This window comes from Mirounga angustirostris, unplaced genomic scaffold (genome assembly GCF_029215605.1).
Source record: "Mirounga angustirostris isolate CCGP_5_RB_7025 unplaced genomic scaffold, mMirAng1.0.hap1 SCAF_5, whole genome shotgun sequence".
In the NCBI taxonomy this organism is placed as follows: Eukaryota; Metazoa; Chordata; class Mammalia; order Carnivora; family Phocidae; genus Mirounga; species Mirounga angustirostris.
Genome location: NW_026991713.1, coordinates 123,128,600 through 123,143,913, shown reverse-complemented (window position 1 = coordinate 123,143,913; position 15,314 = coordinate 123,128,600). Strand labels below are relative to the sequence as shown.

The window sequence follows — 15,314 nt, the reverse complement described above, 5'->3', positions numbered from 1 at the left end:
CTCTCTATTTTTCTCAATAATTTTCTCTTCTGTTTCAGACCTGAGCTGAGAGAATAAAATTGAGGGGGAAATCTGCACAGATTTTTCTATCTCTATCATCCTTGATAATGTTATGACCTTACGATTTACTTAACAAGAACTGTGTAGAGCATTTGAAATATTTGGAAAGTGGACTAATTTTTTAAACAATGTCTTTTGAAATGCTGTAGTTTTCTCCTTTGCCATTTCAGAATTCTTTTACATTTTGAGGAAGGGCAGCGGGGCTAGTGAGGAATAGAGAGAAATGGTTTGAGTATATTTGAATTTTATTCAGTAGGCTCTTTGATATTTACCCCTCGTTTCCTTAGTAGAAATTCGCATAATTTAAATGATCTATCCACATAACACAAGATGTTTGGATTACCAACTAAATCATAACTCAAACATACAACTGAGATACCTTTCATGTGGCTAATTGGAAAAATTCACATTTCTAAAATTTAGTTTTTTTTTCTTAAGATATGAACAAGCCTTTCTGACTAGTTTGGTTGGATTGAGGCCTGAAAGATATTTTTGGATAGGACTTTCGGATGTGCAAAACAAAGGGACCTTTCAGTGGACCATTGAGGAAAAAGTTCAGTTCACCCACTGGAATTCAGATATGCCAGGTATGTGCAGTGCTTGGGGCTGAGGTTTTCATTCACCCTACAAGTCCATTATCCTTCCATGTACCTTTCCAGATAGATTGTGTGCATTAATTATGTTCTCAGCATTTTATATTTCATTCTCTCTCTCTCTTTTTTAGTTTTCTAATTAGTTTACATTGGTCTGAGAAAACAGGGAAGATAAAACTACTCATTGTCTGCTACTACTCTGTTTGAAAAATATTTAGGAAATCCTAAATGGCCACAGATGTTCCAAGTGGTTAGCTTATTTCTGTATACTTAAAATTATATGAAAGGGATTTAAAACTTTCGAGTGCAATGATGAATGGAATTCTTAGTGGGCTTCTGTGGTGGGCCAAGGAGTCGTGTGCGGTTCCACATGGAACGCATTATTCCACTGTCTTGTATGTACCGCCTTGTTTAGGCTTTTATATATCCTGGATTTTATTTTATCCTTATAAGAAACCTGCCAGGTAAGTTGAAGTAGCTTCATTTTAAAGATGTGGAAGCTAGAACTCAGAAAATGTATGTGACTAGAAATACTCCAAGCGTGGATTTAGGCTAGTCCGTGTGATTCCCAAACTTGCCCAAACACCACCGTACCTCCCTATTAGTTTGAATTTGCCTTCCCTAGGAAGTAGTTCTGGAAATAGCCTCTGAAATATGGTTTACCTTCTTTATACACTGATATCACAGCATATGACATTATTCAGTGTGACACCATCCGGAAATTCTATACCCTTTATAGCAAATATTTTGTTGTGTCTTCGCTAAAAGCTAAAGCAAGACCTTTAGCTCAAGTGCATGAATTTACTACTTGGCCTCATAAGTCTTAATCTTCAGAAGTCCTTTTAATTTGTATTCTCAAATTATGGACAAATAAGGAAAATAGATAATAATTTGGATAGTGTGATTCTTGGTGAATTATTGAATGTTCTGAAAGGCAGTATGATCTCAGTTTATTTTAAAATTAACTGGGCAGGATATTAAGAACTGAGTATACACTTTTTTTTTTTTTAACATCAGTAGGAGGGGTAATTCTTACTCTCTAGGCCAAACTCCTTATTTTTACTGGTGGTGCTCATTCAGCAGTGGGACTCTGAGAGATTAATCTTGGAATGTCCTTAGGGAATAAAAATGGATGAAATCAAAGCCATAGAGGATCAGAGATCTTAGAGAAAATGTTTTGGAAAAGATGTACCTCCCCAGAACTTTGAGAGTTACCTCTAAACACTTAATGTCCATTAAGAGAATAATAATAAAAGATGATATCATTCTAGCAGCAAAAACTCCTGCTGTTTTCAAAGTTCCATCTTAATGAATTACTATTAGGAAATAATCACAACTGTAAAACAGATTTATAAATTATTAAGCTGACTTTAGTCCTCATTTTATGTACCTTTTTATCCACTCAAGCTGGCCCTCATGACAGCTCTGTAAGGTAGGTAGTGATACTTGCATTTTAAGGTGAGAAAACAAGTCCAAGGTAGTTGCATATTTAATGAATAACTAAAATCTCTAGCTCAGTTGTATTTCATTTTGGAGTGTGTGAAGAACTTCTGTTCTGAGAGACCTACAGGGGCCCTGTGGGGGGAAAAATGGCTTTTAAAAAAATTAAACCACTATTTTTGCCACTATGGTAAACTTTATCATACTAAAATTATTATATTGTTAAATATCTAAATGGGGACACCCTGACAGATGTCAGAAATACAAAATGTTATCAAAACCCTGACATAGGGGATCAAAATTCTGATAGGGATGTAGGCCACACAAATAAAAGGTAAGTAACAGTTCAGAATAGCATAAATGAATTGCCAAATGCTGCCGGATTTCTCCTCTATATTTTCTCTTCACATGCAGACTTTTTTTTTTAAGAGAAAGATTTTATTTATTTATTTGTCGGAGAGAGAGAAAGAGGGCACAAGCAGGGGTAGTGGCAGGCAGAGGGAGAGGGAGAAGCAGACTCCCCACTGAGCAGGAACCCGATGTGGGACTCCATCCCAGGACCCTGGGATCATTACCGGAGCTGAAGGCAGACCTTTAGCCAACTGAGCCACCCAGGCGCCCCTCTTCACCTCAGACTTTACCATGTAGTTTCACAGTCTGGTTTGTTCTGTCTTCTGCGAACATGATCAGCCATCAGTAGCACCTGTTAAGTGAATTCTACTTTACGTATTTAATACAGGGCGGAAAACAGGATGCGTTGCCATGAGAACTGGAGTTGCAGGGGGCTTGTGGGATGTTTTGAGATGTGAAGAAAAAGCAAAATTCGTGTGCAAACACTGGGCAGAAGGAGTCACTCGCCCGCCGGAGCCCACGACAACTCCCGAACCCAAATGTCCAGAGGATTGGGGCACCAGCAGTAAAACAAGCTTGTGTTTCAAGGTGAGTATCAACTGCTAAGCTAATGAAGAATGTGGAATATGTTTCGGCCTAAAGAATCACGTGAGGAATTAAAACAGAACCCAAAACCACGGTGCTCAGGCTCAACCAGTAGAAATTCTAATTTTATTAATCTGGAAGGGGAGCCGGGTTTCAGTTTTTGAAAAAGCTCTCCTTGGATGCATGCTAATGACCAACTGCATTTAGACCCACAGACACTCACGGAAGCTTTCTTCACACACTTTGCCTTCATCACCCTCCCTCTGTCTCTCCTCTCTCCCAAGCTTCCTTGCCTTAGTCTGAGTTCCCACCTCTTTGCATCTTAATGAAACTTTCTGGTTCCCCTCCTGCTCTCCCACTGCATTTCATTTTGCCCTGTTCTTAGAGCCCAAGGGCTTAGGTAAGTGCATGATCATGCCACATAGGCATCCTAGAGGTAATGCTCCCCTGGTTGTTATGCCTGCTGGGAGAGTGAGGCTTGGCTAGGGAGGGGCACGTGGCTGTTCTGGGCCCTTTAAATGATAATTTGATATTCTGCTATCATTTTATCCATTCCAAGGTCACACCATCCATTTTCTCCTTAGGGAGTCAAGTTGACCAAAACAAATGAGACAAAAACCTCAATGAATTATGCATTGGGGTTTTTTTTCACTCTTGTAAGGCATATCCTTTCTTGAGAAGGTTAGATTTAGTCAAATACAGAAATGTGCTTATCTACTGCTTGATGATACTCTTCTCTAGTGTCCCACTCTCAGGACCTCTTTCATTCAGTCCCTTTGGTGGCATATGGCCATGGCATGCCTTGTAAGATAGGGAAGGTTGAGGGAAAACTTGAATTACTAACATGTATCAGAATGAGGGTATTTAGTCTTCTGTAACTCAAGAGGTGTGGCTAGTTGGGTTAGTCACTCCCACTACTAGCCATAGAGATAGCTAACCTGTTCAATTCTGATTAGCCAGTCTGGGCTAAACACATAATTTACCTAGAAGGGAATGTATAGGGCCAAGACAGGAGAGGCTTTTGTAAATGGGTTAATTGAGGATGAACACAAAGCAAATCAGGTGTTTATTGTGACATCAGGAAACTTTGGAATTAACTACACAAAGACCAGTTTCATCCTGTACACAGCCATTCCCCCGAGGGTGGTAGGCTGTGGAGATTTTTTGCAGGATTTTGAGAGAAGTGGCAGAATTCTCCAGAGCTGGGAAGTGAACAGGGTTCTGGTAGAGATGTTATCCACGTGGATATTTCAACAAATCGGAATATGTGCTTCACTAGAAATTTATATAGTTTTAGAGGTGCTTAGGTACGGTTTGTTTGGAAATACGTGGACCATCCTTGTACATATTAAGATAGGGAAGTTATTAATAAAATTTAGGTGATAGTAAATTTATTTAAGAAAATAAAATCTTACATCACAGTCAAGCAGGTTGAGGCTCACGGGAATCTTGGGAGTTACTGATGTGGAAACTTGCTCAAGGTACTTTTGTCTAGATGGCTTAAGTTAAGGTCAAGGTGAAGATTGCCTTGGGTTGCTTGGTGACAGCTGGGCAGCCATAGTCCGTTGGGAGCAAATCCCATTTCCCACAAGCTTGTGATGGTGGGGACCATGACTCATGAGAAACAATCAATGAAAATTACAAAAGTTGGTGGATACAATGGACTCCTATACTATTTGCATACAGATAGGTATTTCCCAGTCTGGGATTTCATTTCACTGCAGACCTCTGGATAATATGAGATATTCCCTAATTTATATAATCTATTAAATTTAGTTCAGCTTATAACTTTTTTAAATGCTTTGCCAAATAAGTGTCTTTTGTGGCATGTGCTCCAATAGTTGTTAAAATATGCAACTCTAAGGAAAAAAGACAAGACCTAAAGGACGCCAACAACAAAGTATTGAAAGACTGCCAGGTTTTTCATTGTTTAAGCTAAATAGGATAACAAACTGTGGCATAATTTTTGTTTGCTTGGAAGTTTTTTCCTTATTTGTGTTTACTTTCTCTGTATCAAAAGTTTTTTGGGGCCTCTGGCTAGCTCAGTCAGTTAAGTGTCTGGCTCCTGATCTCAGATTAGGTGGAACCTGCTTGAGATTCTCTCTCTTCCTCTCCCTCTGCCCCTCCCCTCCCCCTGCTTGCACATGCTCTCTCTTTCTAAAAATAAATAAATTAATTTAATAAATAAAGTTCTTCTTTCTTTCCCATCTCAGTGCTACTTTTCACTTTAACCAAAAACTAACCCATATGCCTGAAACTTCTAAGATTTTAATCTAATTTCTCCTTTGCTATAAAATGCTTTTATTTTCTAAGGTTTTCTCAACAAAATATAATCCCATACCTTTTGTTACCCAAATACTTACTCCTAAATTGATTTTCAACCAAATTGCTTTGCACCATAGCAGTGTCTTACTTTCTATTGAACGAAATCTCATCAAAAGTAAATAATTATTTCTCTTGATTTGATAAGCAATCGAGTATAAAATAACTTCTGAAACTATATCATCTTTAGCTGTTTGCAAAAGGAAAACATGAGAAGAAAACCTGGTTTGAATCTCGAGATTTTTGTAAAGCTCTGGGCGGTGACCTAGCTAGTATCAATAATAAAGAAGAACAGCAAGCAATATGGCGATTAATAGCGTAAGTGTCTTTTCTGTATAATACTCCTTTCTTTTACCTATTTGGTGCTAATGATGTTGAGAAAATTCTTGTATTTCTGAAATTGTTGGCTCAAAATGCTACTTTAAGTGCCTATATTATATTCCAAAACCATAGGAACTTTTTGTCTGATTTCACTTCCAAATGCTTTCATTTTATAGGTATAAATCCTGTGATGAATTGCTCTATAAAAGTACAAGACACTCAATACATGTTATTAAATGAATAGATGAATTACTATCTTTCGGTGCTTTATAATTATATATTCTCAAACGGGGTCTTGTTTTCAGTATATTTATGGGCTATACCAAAATGCAATTGCATAATGCTTATATTTAGTCATTGAATCTCATTACCTGGTTTGAAAGATAACTTTCAAATTTGATTAGCTCTTATAGGTAACCAGACTTATTTCATCCAATAGTATAAGCTCTCTTTATGTCTTGTAAATTGCAGGGCTAGCGGAAGCTATCATGAACTGTTTTGGTTGGGATTGACATATGGAAGTCCTTCAGAGGGCTTTACTTGGAGTGATGGTTCTCCTGTGAGTAATTTGATTTAATACATCATTTTCTTGCTTTATCCTCTATTTATTTTGATGTTATCCTTGGGCTTAATCCAAATTTTTGGTAAAACAGGTTATGATAGCTAGAAACATTTTTCTAGGCAAAAGTCAGTGTTATTTTGGATCATTAATCTGCTCCTGCCCTGATAGAGTTCTCCTGTTCACCCAAGGTATAAGCACGGTGGAATGGTGGACTGGATGAAAAAAAATTAGAAAACTCATTTCACTAGTTTAAATAAAATAATGTTTTCATTCTATCATGCAAAATTGGTGTGTAAGTAGTTAAACTTCTTAAAAATTGAGTTCTAAACAAGTGTTGGCGAGGATGTGGAGAAAATGGAACCCTTGTGCACTGTTGGTGGGAATGTAAACTGATGCAGCCACTGTGGAAAACAGTATGGAAGTTCCTCAAAAAGTTAAAAATAGAAGTACCCTATGCCCCAGCAATTGCACTACTGGGTATTTACCCCCCAAATACAAAAACACTAATTCAAATGGATACATGCACCCCTAATGTTTATTGCAGCATTATTTACAATAGCTAAACTATGGAAGCAGCCCAAGTGTCCATTGATAGATGAATGAGTAAAGAAGATGTGGTGTGTGTATATATCTATATACAATGGAATACTATTCAGCCCTAAAAAAGAATGAAATCTTGCATTTATAACAACATGGATGGAGCTAGAGAGGTAATGCTAGGTGAAATAAGTCAGTCAGAGAAAGACAAATACCATATGATTGCACTCATATGTGAAATTTAAGAAACAAAACAAACAAGAGAAGGAAAAAAAGAGAGAGAAACAAAAACCAAGAAACAGACTCTTAACTATGGAGAACAAACTAGTGGTCACCAGAGGGAAGGTGGGTGAGCGGATGGGTGAAATAGGGGAAGGGGATGAAGAGCACACTTACTGCAATGAGCCCTGAGTAATGTGTAGAACTGTTGAATCACTATATTGTACATGTGAAACTAATATAACACTGTATGTTAACTATACTGGAATTAAAATTTAAAACTTAATATAAAAATTGAGTGTTTTGTAGCTTCTTATAGATCAGGAGATCTGGAAACAACTTTTGAGAATCCACTGGTAACCACTGGGCCTTGTCAGCCTTCCCCATTCTCAGGAATGGAGAAGTGAGAGGCTCAGGGACATGCTGGCAACATTTAGTGGTCTAGTCATCCCAGGAAGTGATTTGATGTAATTTCAGTTCTACCTCCTCTTATAAACGATCAGCAGCTTTTCAAGGCACTTGAGTAAACTGATTTATTTGATAGCTCCATTGACACTTGGATTTCATATTGCTATTTCTGTAAAATGCTTTGTCTAAAACTCTGTTGGCTCTAATTTCCATACTGAAAACTGCAAAGGGGACCTGAACCCGTTGATTTCCTCTGTTAATTTAGGTGAAGTATGGTAGCTTTGTTAGCAGTATTTTGTAAGTCTTTTTTCTTTTATAAGAAGAACTAATTATACTTCTCTATCCTACCTAATGAACAGAAAGTTTCCAACATCACACTGAAACACGAATTAATTAATTAATTAATTAATTCTTAATTCCTTAAGAATTAGGGATATTAGAGATTGAGGAATTCCCAATACTGAGAAGTGGGGCTTTTTTTTTTTTTTTTTGCCAAGTTTTTCCTATATATGAATACCACTTTTGTGGCCCTGGATCTATTCTATGAATAAGACCAAAGAAGATTTTATAATCATTAATAGCATATTCTCTTCAACTTTGAAAGTTTCCATGTAATTAATGAAAGCTATTTCTTTCCCACCCATTTTCATAAACCTTGCTTTCAAAACCAAGTTATTGCAAAGAAAAGTAAATATATTTTTAAAAAATGTTAATATACCTTTCCTTTCTTATTGGATAAACGATAGGAAATGGCCTGATATAAATGATTAACAGTTGCAATGTAATGTTTCGGACATAGGTTTCATATGAAAATTGGGCTTATGGAGAACCCAACAATTATCAAAATGTCGAATACTGTGGTGAATTGAAAGGTGACTCTGGTATGTCCTGGAATGATATTAACTGTGAACATCTCAACAACTGGATTTGCCAAATACAAAAAGGTATGGTAACCTGTCCTTTATTTTATCTTACATTGGAGAACGAACCTCCTGATATCCCAATATTTTCCCTTTATGAGCAGAACCAAACAAACAAAATCACAAAATAAGGGAACTGGCAGGGGACATCATTCACAGGATAAGAATGAAGTCACTGAGCACAGATAAATGTTCCAAAGGAACAGAAGATCAAAAGGCCACCCGGGAATCCTGGACAAGAGTCACGTCCTCTGAAATAGTTCCCACAAGCTGTGATTCTGGCTCAGATTCTATAGGGGTGGGAGTGGGTGGGTAGTCTCCTCTGTGAGCGGAGTAATGCAAATGCCATTTCCTTTTTGAAATATTTACCCTCTGACTTATGTTAGCCATCCAAAAGGTGAAAGTTTCCCAAATATTCTAAAGACGGATTTCTTAAATATTTTCAGCACAAAGAACAAGCACCATTTTGAGGCACCTGGCGCTGTTATACCTACCGTGTTATTGGGGTGGTCAAAAAAATATCACCGCATGCTGTCAGTCATGATCTGGGGCTCAGAAAGTTCCACAAATCCAAGTCAGGCATTGAGGCCAGAGGATCCCGGTTCTTATATTAAGATAAAGGAATAAACAGATCTTCCCTTGAACCACAATAGACATAATCTTCCTCCTTCGTAAACAGTCAAGTGGAACCACATTGCCCTCTGCTGTTGGGGACCTTGGCTACCGTCCCAGCTCCACTACTAGAGACACTTGCTCTCTCACCGTCTGTCTGAGTATTTTCCGCACTTCCGCATAGATTAGTGTTTCACAGTTTTCAGAATGGAGGACTAAATAGTGGCCAGTTTTTCTTTAGAGGTCTCCTAGCTACCGATGACTAGTTTTTTATGTGTTGTTGGTAGCTCTATTCTTACAGATGTTAACTACATGAAGCCAAGCTGGGGAACCTGAGTCCTTTTATCAGGTTCCAGCAAAGTCCAGATAGATCATTAACTACTTGGAAAGAAAAATATTTCATTCACCTTTTAGCAAAACATACATTTAATAAAAGTAAGATTCTTTGAAGAAAACATTTTATAAATAAATAATTCATCTTCAATGGTTTCTGATAATGAAATTTTAAGTAATTTCACAGCTAATTTTAAGATGCATAACTGTCAACCCAACATCTATTGAGCACCTTCTGCATACCAACAGCACATGTATTTTACCCTACCTCTCTACACATACTACTAACTCCTTTTAGCAGTTGACAGAATTGAAGATAGGCAATTCCCACTCTGAGATCTGAATCTAGGCTTTCTGAATCCAAAACTTGGTTCCTTTCTTTCCTTTCCATGACACCATTTGTTGGACCTGAAAAGTGTCTTCCAATTTCTGGTGGCTATGACTTACCTAATTCTGCTGTCCTTCCTTCTCCAACTCCACGACATTATGGGAGCACTGGGGAGTGGGAGAGAGGGAGAGAAGGAGAAAGAGAGAACAGTTATGTTTTTAGCTATTTTGACCCAGGAAAATAGTAAAATTAGAAGGATATGTGATTGCAGAAGTTCAAGCACACTTTATAATCTGATTTCCTTTTGTTTTCCAGGACAAACACCAAAACCTGAGCCAACACCAGCTCCTCAAGACAGTAGGTGTTTTCTTACTTTGTGATTTCCATATTGATAGCCTTTTTTATCTTTCTTTTCTCTATGAAACATACTTAATCTAGGAAGAACAGAGTTCTCAATATCTTTGAGAATCTTGTGGATCTTTTCCTCTAGACAGATGCTTACATGCACAAACACAAGGCATTTTAATACAATGTCTCAAGGGCTCTTGAATCATATCCAAGGGCCCAGATCTCCTCTTTAGTACTGTATTGGTTTCCAGTGGTTGCTGTCACAAATTACCACAAACTCGGTGCCTTAAAGCAATGTACACTTATTCAGAAATATGAACTCAGTTTCACTGGGCCAAAATTGGCAGGACCGTGCTTCCTTCAGAGGCTCTAAGGGAGAATCTGATTCCTTGACTTTATTAACTTCTAGAACTGCATTCCTTGCATTTGTTAGTTCGTGGCCCCATTCTCCATCTTGAAAAACCAGCAGTGTAGCTTCTTGCTTCATCTATCACATTGCATTCTTCTTCTGTAGTCAGATCTCCCTCTTTAAGGATACTTGCGGTTACATTAGGGCCCACCAAATAATCCAGGATCATCTCTCCATCTCAAGACCCTTAAATTAATCACATGTACAAAGTGCCTCTTTCTATATAAGGTAACATTTATGGATTCCAGAGATTAGGACATGGATATCTTTGGGGGCTCTGATTCAGCCTGCAATAGCACAGAACTGTAGAATACCGTGGTTTGGAAAAAGGCTTAGGAGCCCACCTGGTGTGTGAATTCCTTGGTTCTCCAGTTATACACTGAAGCACCCAAGTCCATCTGTTACAAGCTCTTTGTTATATTGAGATGAAAGCTGATTTCTCCCAGCTTCCACTTCTTGAACTCAGAACATCAAGGGTGCAGGTATGTAATTCCTGACAGCTCTGCGATCCTATTGATAAAAGTAACATTGAGACTTCTTTTACCCAATGACCATACTTGGAACTTAATTGAAGAGAAAAAGTTCCAGAGTTGGTGCAAAGTGGATATCTGGCCTTAGGTAATTCAGTCTGTGTTTGGCATAAACATCCTGCTTACTCTGGGCTCTCAGAGTTGCAGATACCACTGATAAAGCTACTCTGTCCTTTTCACTCTTGTGTACCACACACAGACCAGATTCTTGAATTTGTCTAAGTAAAATTCATCACCTGTTTTTCATTAATTTTTCAGATCCACCAGTCACTGAAGATGGGTGGGTGATTTACAAAGACTACCAGTATTATTTTAGCAAAGAGAAGGAAACCATGGACAATGCCCGAGAATTTTGCAAGAGGAACTTTGGTGATCTTGTTTCTATTCAAAGTGAAAGTAAAAAGAAGTTTCTATGGAAATATGTAAGAATTTGATTCATTGAAGAATGAAACAGTGACGTGATAAAAAAAGATAATGTCTACTATTGGTACCCCATGGTGCAGTTTCAAATTATGGGCTGAATTTGAATATTCTAAGGTCATGAGAAAAATGTCAATGCCAGAGGAGAGGCGGGTGGTAGCCATAACAGAAATGAGTGAACTGATTGCTTAAATATTCAGTGCAGAATCATAGAATCCAGAAAGTTTTTAGTCGAGTCTTTTTGTGAGGACCCAGACATGATGGCTTTGAGTTCACTAATTTGATTTTCAAAGATCATAATTCTTAACTAGTTGTTATATATCAATCCTGGATTTTTGTGTATATAGTGTAGGTTGGTTAAAAAATCTATCTTAGTTGGACCAAATTGTTGGTTAAAAGTACAGCTTGACTATTCACATAAACATCTTCTTGGTTGTACCAAAATTGTCACATTACAGTAAGAGCATAGTTTATTCTTTCCAAAGGTACTTGGCTTAGTATTTCTTTTTCAAAATCTTCATTGCATCCTTTTGCTTACCAGAAGAGAGGTAAGAGGGAGAGCAGAAAAAATAAGGTGAACATAATGGAAGCACAAAAATTCATTTGCTTACAAAGGTAGTAAAGTGTAGTCTGACTTATCTTCATATTTGTGGATATATTTTGGTTTGAAATTTTTAGGATATTTCCTAATATTGCACAAATATACATGTGTATGAAGTCTTTCCTTAGAAGCAAAATACCAAATGGTTACTTTGTTTTAAAGAATATCTTCAACAACCTAATTACTATAGGCATTTGGTATTATAGAGAATGATTTAAGGTATTTGTTTTATAAATTCAGGTTCTTATATGGTTTGCATATTTTTTTCTTTTTTTAAATTTTTTATTATTATTATTTTTAAAGATTTTATTTATTTATTCATAAGAGACAGAGAGAGAGAGGCAGAGGGAGAAGTAGGCTCCCCACTGAGCAGGGAGCCCGATGCGGTACTAGATCCCAGGACCCTGGGATCATGACCCGAGCCGAAGGCAGATGCTTAACCATCTGAGCCGCCCAGGCACCCTTTTTTTTTTTAAAGCGTATTTATTTAAGTAATTTTTACATCCAACGTGGGGCTTGAATTCACAACCCCAAAATCAAGAGTCGCATGCTCCTCTGACTCAGCCAGCCAAGCACCCCAATATTTTTCTTATTATTTCTATGAAAAACATCACTTTGAATGTACAACAAAATTTCTGCATGAATCCCTCCTTAGAAAAAGTCCTAAATGGGCTGCCTCATTAATAATTAGGTTTTGTTTAAGAATTTTCTTATTATAGGAGCACCTGGGTGGCTCAGTTGGTTGAGCGTCAACTCTTGGTTTTCGGCACAGGTCATAATCTTGGGGTCCTGAGATCGAGCCCCACATTGGGCTCTGCACTCAGCATGGAGTCTGCTTGAGATTCTCTCTCTCCCTCTCCCTCTGCCCCTCTCCCTGCTCATGCTCTGTATTTCAAATATATATATATAAATCTTTTTTAAAAAAAAGAATTTTCTTACTATGTAAGTATGGATTGACCTATATGTAAACTTCCATCTTTTAGGTAAACAGGAATGATGCACAGCCAGCATATTTTATTGGCTTACTGATCAGCTTGGATAAAAAGTTTATGTAAGTACATCAAAATGAAACAACTTTGCTTCAGAGAGTGATCTGATAAACATCTAAGAGTTATTTTGAGACTTTTGTTTCGCTGAATACATTTTTAAAAATCCTACTGAGTTCTCAATCTAAGAAGCATCTTCAAAAAACAAAAAGAATTTTTAAAAATCCTCTTAAATGTTTTCAACCTCATAATTCTCAAACAAACAACTCAAAGTCTGATTTAATCTTGCAAAACTCGACCTATCTTTGTTTTCGGGTATTATCACATGTTAGCCAGTGATCTACTAAGAAGATATACATATATGAATACTGAACTTATTTTGAATATTATGATTCCCATTTGGACCATCCTTGGTGCACAGAATTAAAGGGTCCTTTTATGTTGCCCCACTTACTGTTTTCACAGCGCTACTTTGAAATACCCTTTCAACTGCCTGAAATGCTTTCCCTTCAAAGGAATGACTGTACCGTTTTCCATTAGATACAGGGGCCAGGAAAAGCTGTGGGAGGGAGGAAATTAGTACATTTTTGGGGTTTCTTTCCTCGTTCATTAATACACATGTTCTCCTAAGTTTGAAGAGCAGATATGTCTTCCTGGCTCATGCACAGATGTTTTAGCCGTATATGTTCTGCTTGACCATTAATTGCCATTTTTGAGCAAGAGAGACCCAAAACTCACACTCATTATTTTTAAAGATCAGAAATGCTTGATGCTTCTTTGGACAAGCACCCATTTTAATCATCTCTAAAATAAGAGGGTCAGTCACATTTGATGATTTCTTGCTGTCTTTCCAGCTAACAGTCTCTGAATTTCCATAACTTATGAAAATAAGCATTGGCCCACATACCTTAGGACAAACCTGGAATAAACATGGAAATCAGAGTATGGGCTTAATGAGAAACTCTGAATTCTTGGTCTCTCTCTATGGGTGGTTTTGTTTTGTGGGAATCATGCCTACTAAGTACTCTCAGAGGCTGTTTGCTTCTGGCCCACTTCCAGAGAAACCGGGATCTCCTTGACCTCTCTCCCTTCAAGACTAAAGGTAGCTTCTTCCAGAGAGGGAGAAGAAGACAGACAAGCCAGGGCACTGGGTTGCCACAGAGGAGCACAATACCATGGGCAGCACCAACCACTTGGGAGTTTTCCTGCTGGTCTCTCTAGAATCCTCTCTTCTGTTTGCTTAAAATCCTGTGCCCCATTCATCTTCATTGACTCATCTGTTCCACACACCAGGCTGTAGTCAGTTATCCTAATGTTTGGATTAGTATTGCTAAATGCCTGAATTTTCTTTTCCAGTTGGATGGATGGGAGCAAAGTGGATTACGTGGCTTGGGCCACAGGTGAACCTAATTTTGCAAATGACGATGAAAACTGCGTGACCATGTATTCAAATTCAGGTAGACAATGTAAAAATGTTGAGTTTGCCTTGTGGCATGATGTGTCATTTGCTACATCCCTAGGCTAAAGGTAGCAAGTCATGCACTCAAATCGGGTAAGAGAAGCAGAGAAAATAAAGAAGTTTAATTTCAGCAGCATCACTGTTCAGTTTGTGAGAGTGGATGCTTAATATTTCCTCTAATGCATGACACAACCTTCTCACTTCTCATTTTATGAAACATTTCTTCATGTTTTGATTTGAGCAAAATATCCAGAATGTTTATCTATCTCCTTTATCCCTCCACACATCTTTGTCTGTAAAATGAGAATAATCACAGAACTTGCCTGTTGTTGAGATTAAACATGCAGTATACCTAAAACCCTAAGCAAATGCTTGGTACATCTAAGGTGAGGTATTATTAGATTATTGTTATTAGCTCTTAGTGGCTATTTAGACAATACATCTGCAACATCAGGTTTATTCTGGGCTCATAAGGAGGCCCTCTATAAAGTTGAACTATTATCGGCGTAAGTGAAAGAACAAAAGGGTCGGGCATAGATCTTTCTAGTCACTTGTGTAAAAATGTCTAAGCTATTTCTGAGAATCCTATAAAACATAAGTGGATTTAAAAAAAAAAAAGAATGTTCTTCAATGCAAATATGTAAATCTAACTTGGCTCTTTTGTCCTTTGCCAGGGTTTTGGAATGACATTAATTGTGGTTATCCAAATGCCTTCATCTGCCAGAGACATAACAACAGCATCAACACCACCATTACTCCAACGGCACCTTCAGTCCCAGGAGGCTGTAAGGAAGGCTGGAATTTTTACAATAACAAGGTACTAAGAAAATTAGTTGTAGTCTTGGTATTGATCAATGCGGAGAGTGACAATGCACATCGTTCAGTTCAGAGGTAACTTTTGCTTACCTAATGCCTTCAGAAAATGTTAGGTGAGAATAGAGAGAAGTTCCTATGTCAAATTCTTTATGGA

At 37.6% G+C, this 15,314-nt stretch overlaps 1 protein-coding gene across 4 annotated transcripts in view; it reads left to right on the top strand.

Moving 5' to 3' along the window:
- The window catches only part of MRC1 (mannose receptor C-type 1), a 117,736-nt gene that overhangs the window by 63,613 nt on the left and 38,809 nt on the right, over positions 1-15,314 (top strand). For all 4 annotated transcript variants that reach the window (XM_064591998.1, XM_064591997.1, XM_064591999.1 and 1 more), the window contains 10 exons: positions 499-647; positions 2,833-3,032; positions 5,542-5,669; positions 6,144-6,231; positions 8,198-8,342; positions 9,907-9,948; positions 11,137-11,300; positions 12,883-12,950; positions 14,242-14,342; positions 15,019-15,161. In XM_064591998.1, the coding sequence (XP_064448068.1) occupies positions 499-647; positions 2,833-3,032; positions 5,542-5,669; positions 6,144-6,231; positions 8,198-8,342; positions 9,907-9,948; positions 11,137-11,300; positions 12,883-12,950; positions 14,242-14,342; positions 15,019-15,161 (1,228 nt within the window). The remainder of the gene's footprint in view (positions 1-498; positions 648-2,832; positions 3,033-5,541; positions 5,670-6,143; positions 6,232-8,197; positions 8,343-9,906; positions 9,949-11,136; positions 11,301-12,882; positions 12,951-14,241; positions 14,343-15,018; positions 15,162-15,314) is intronic.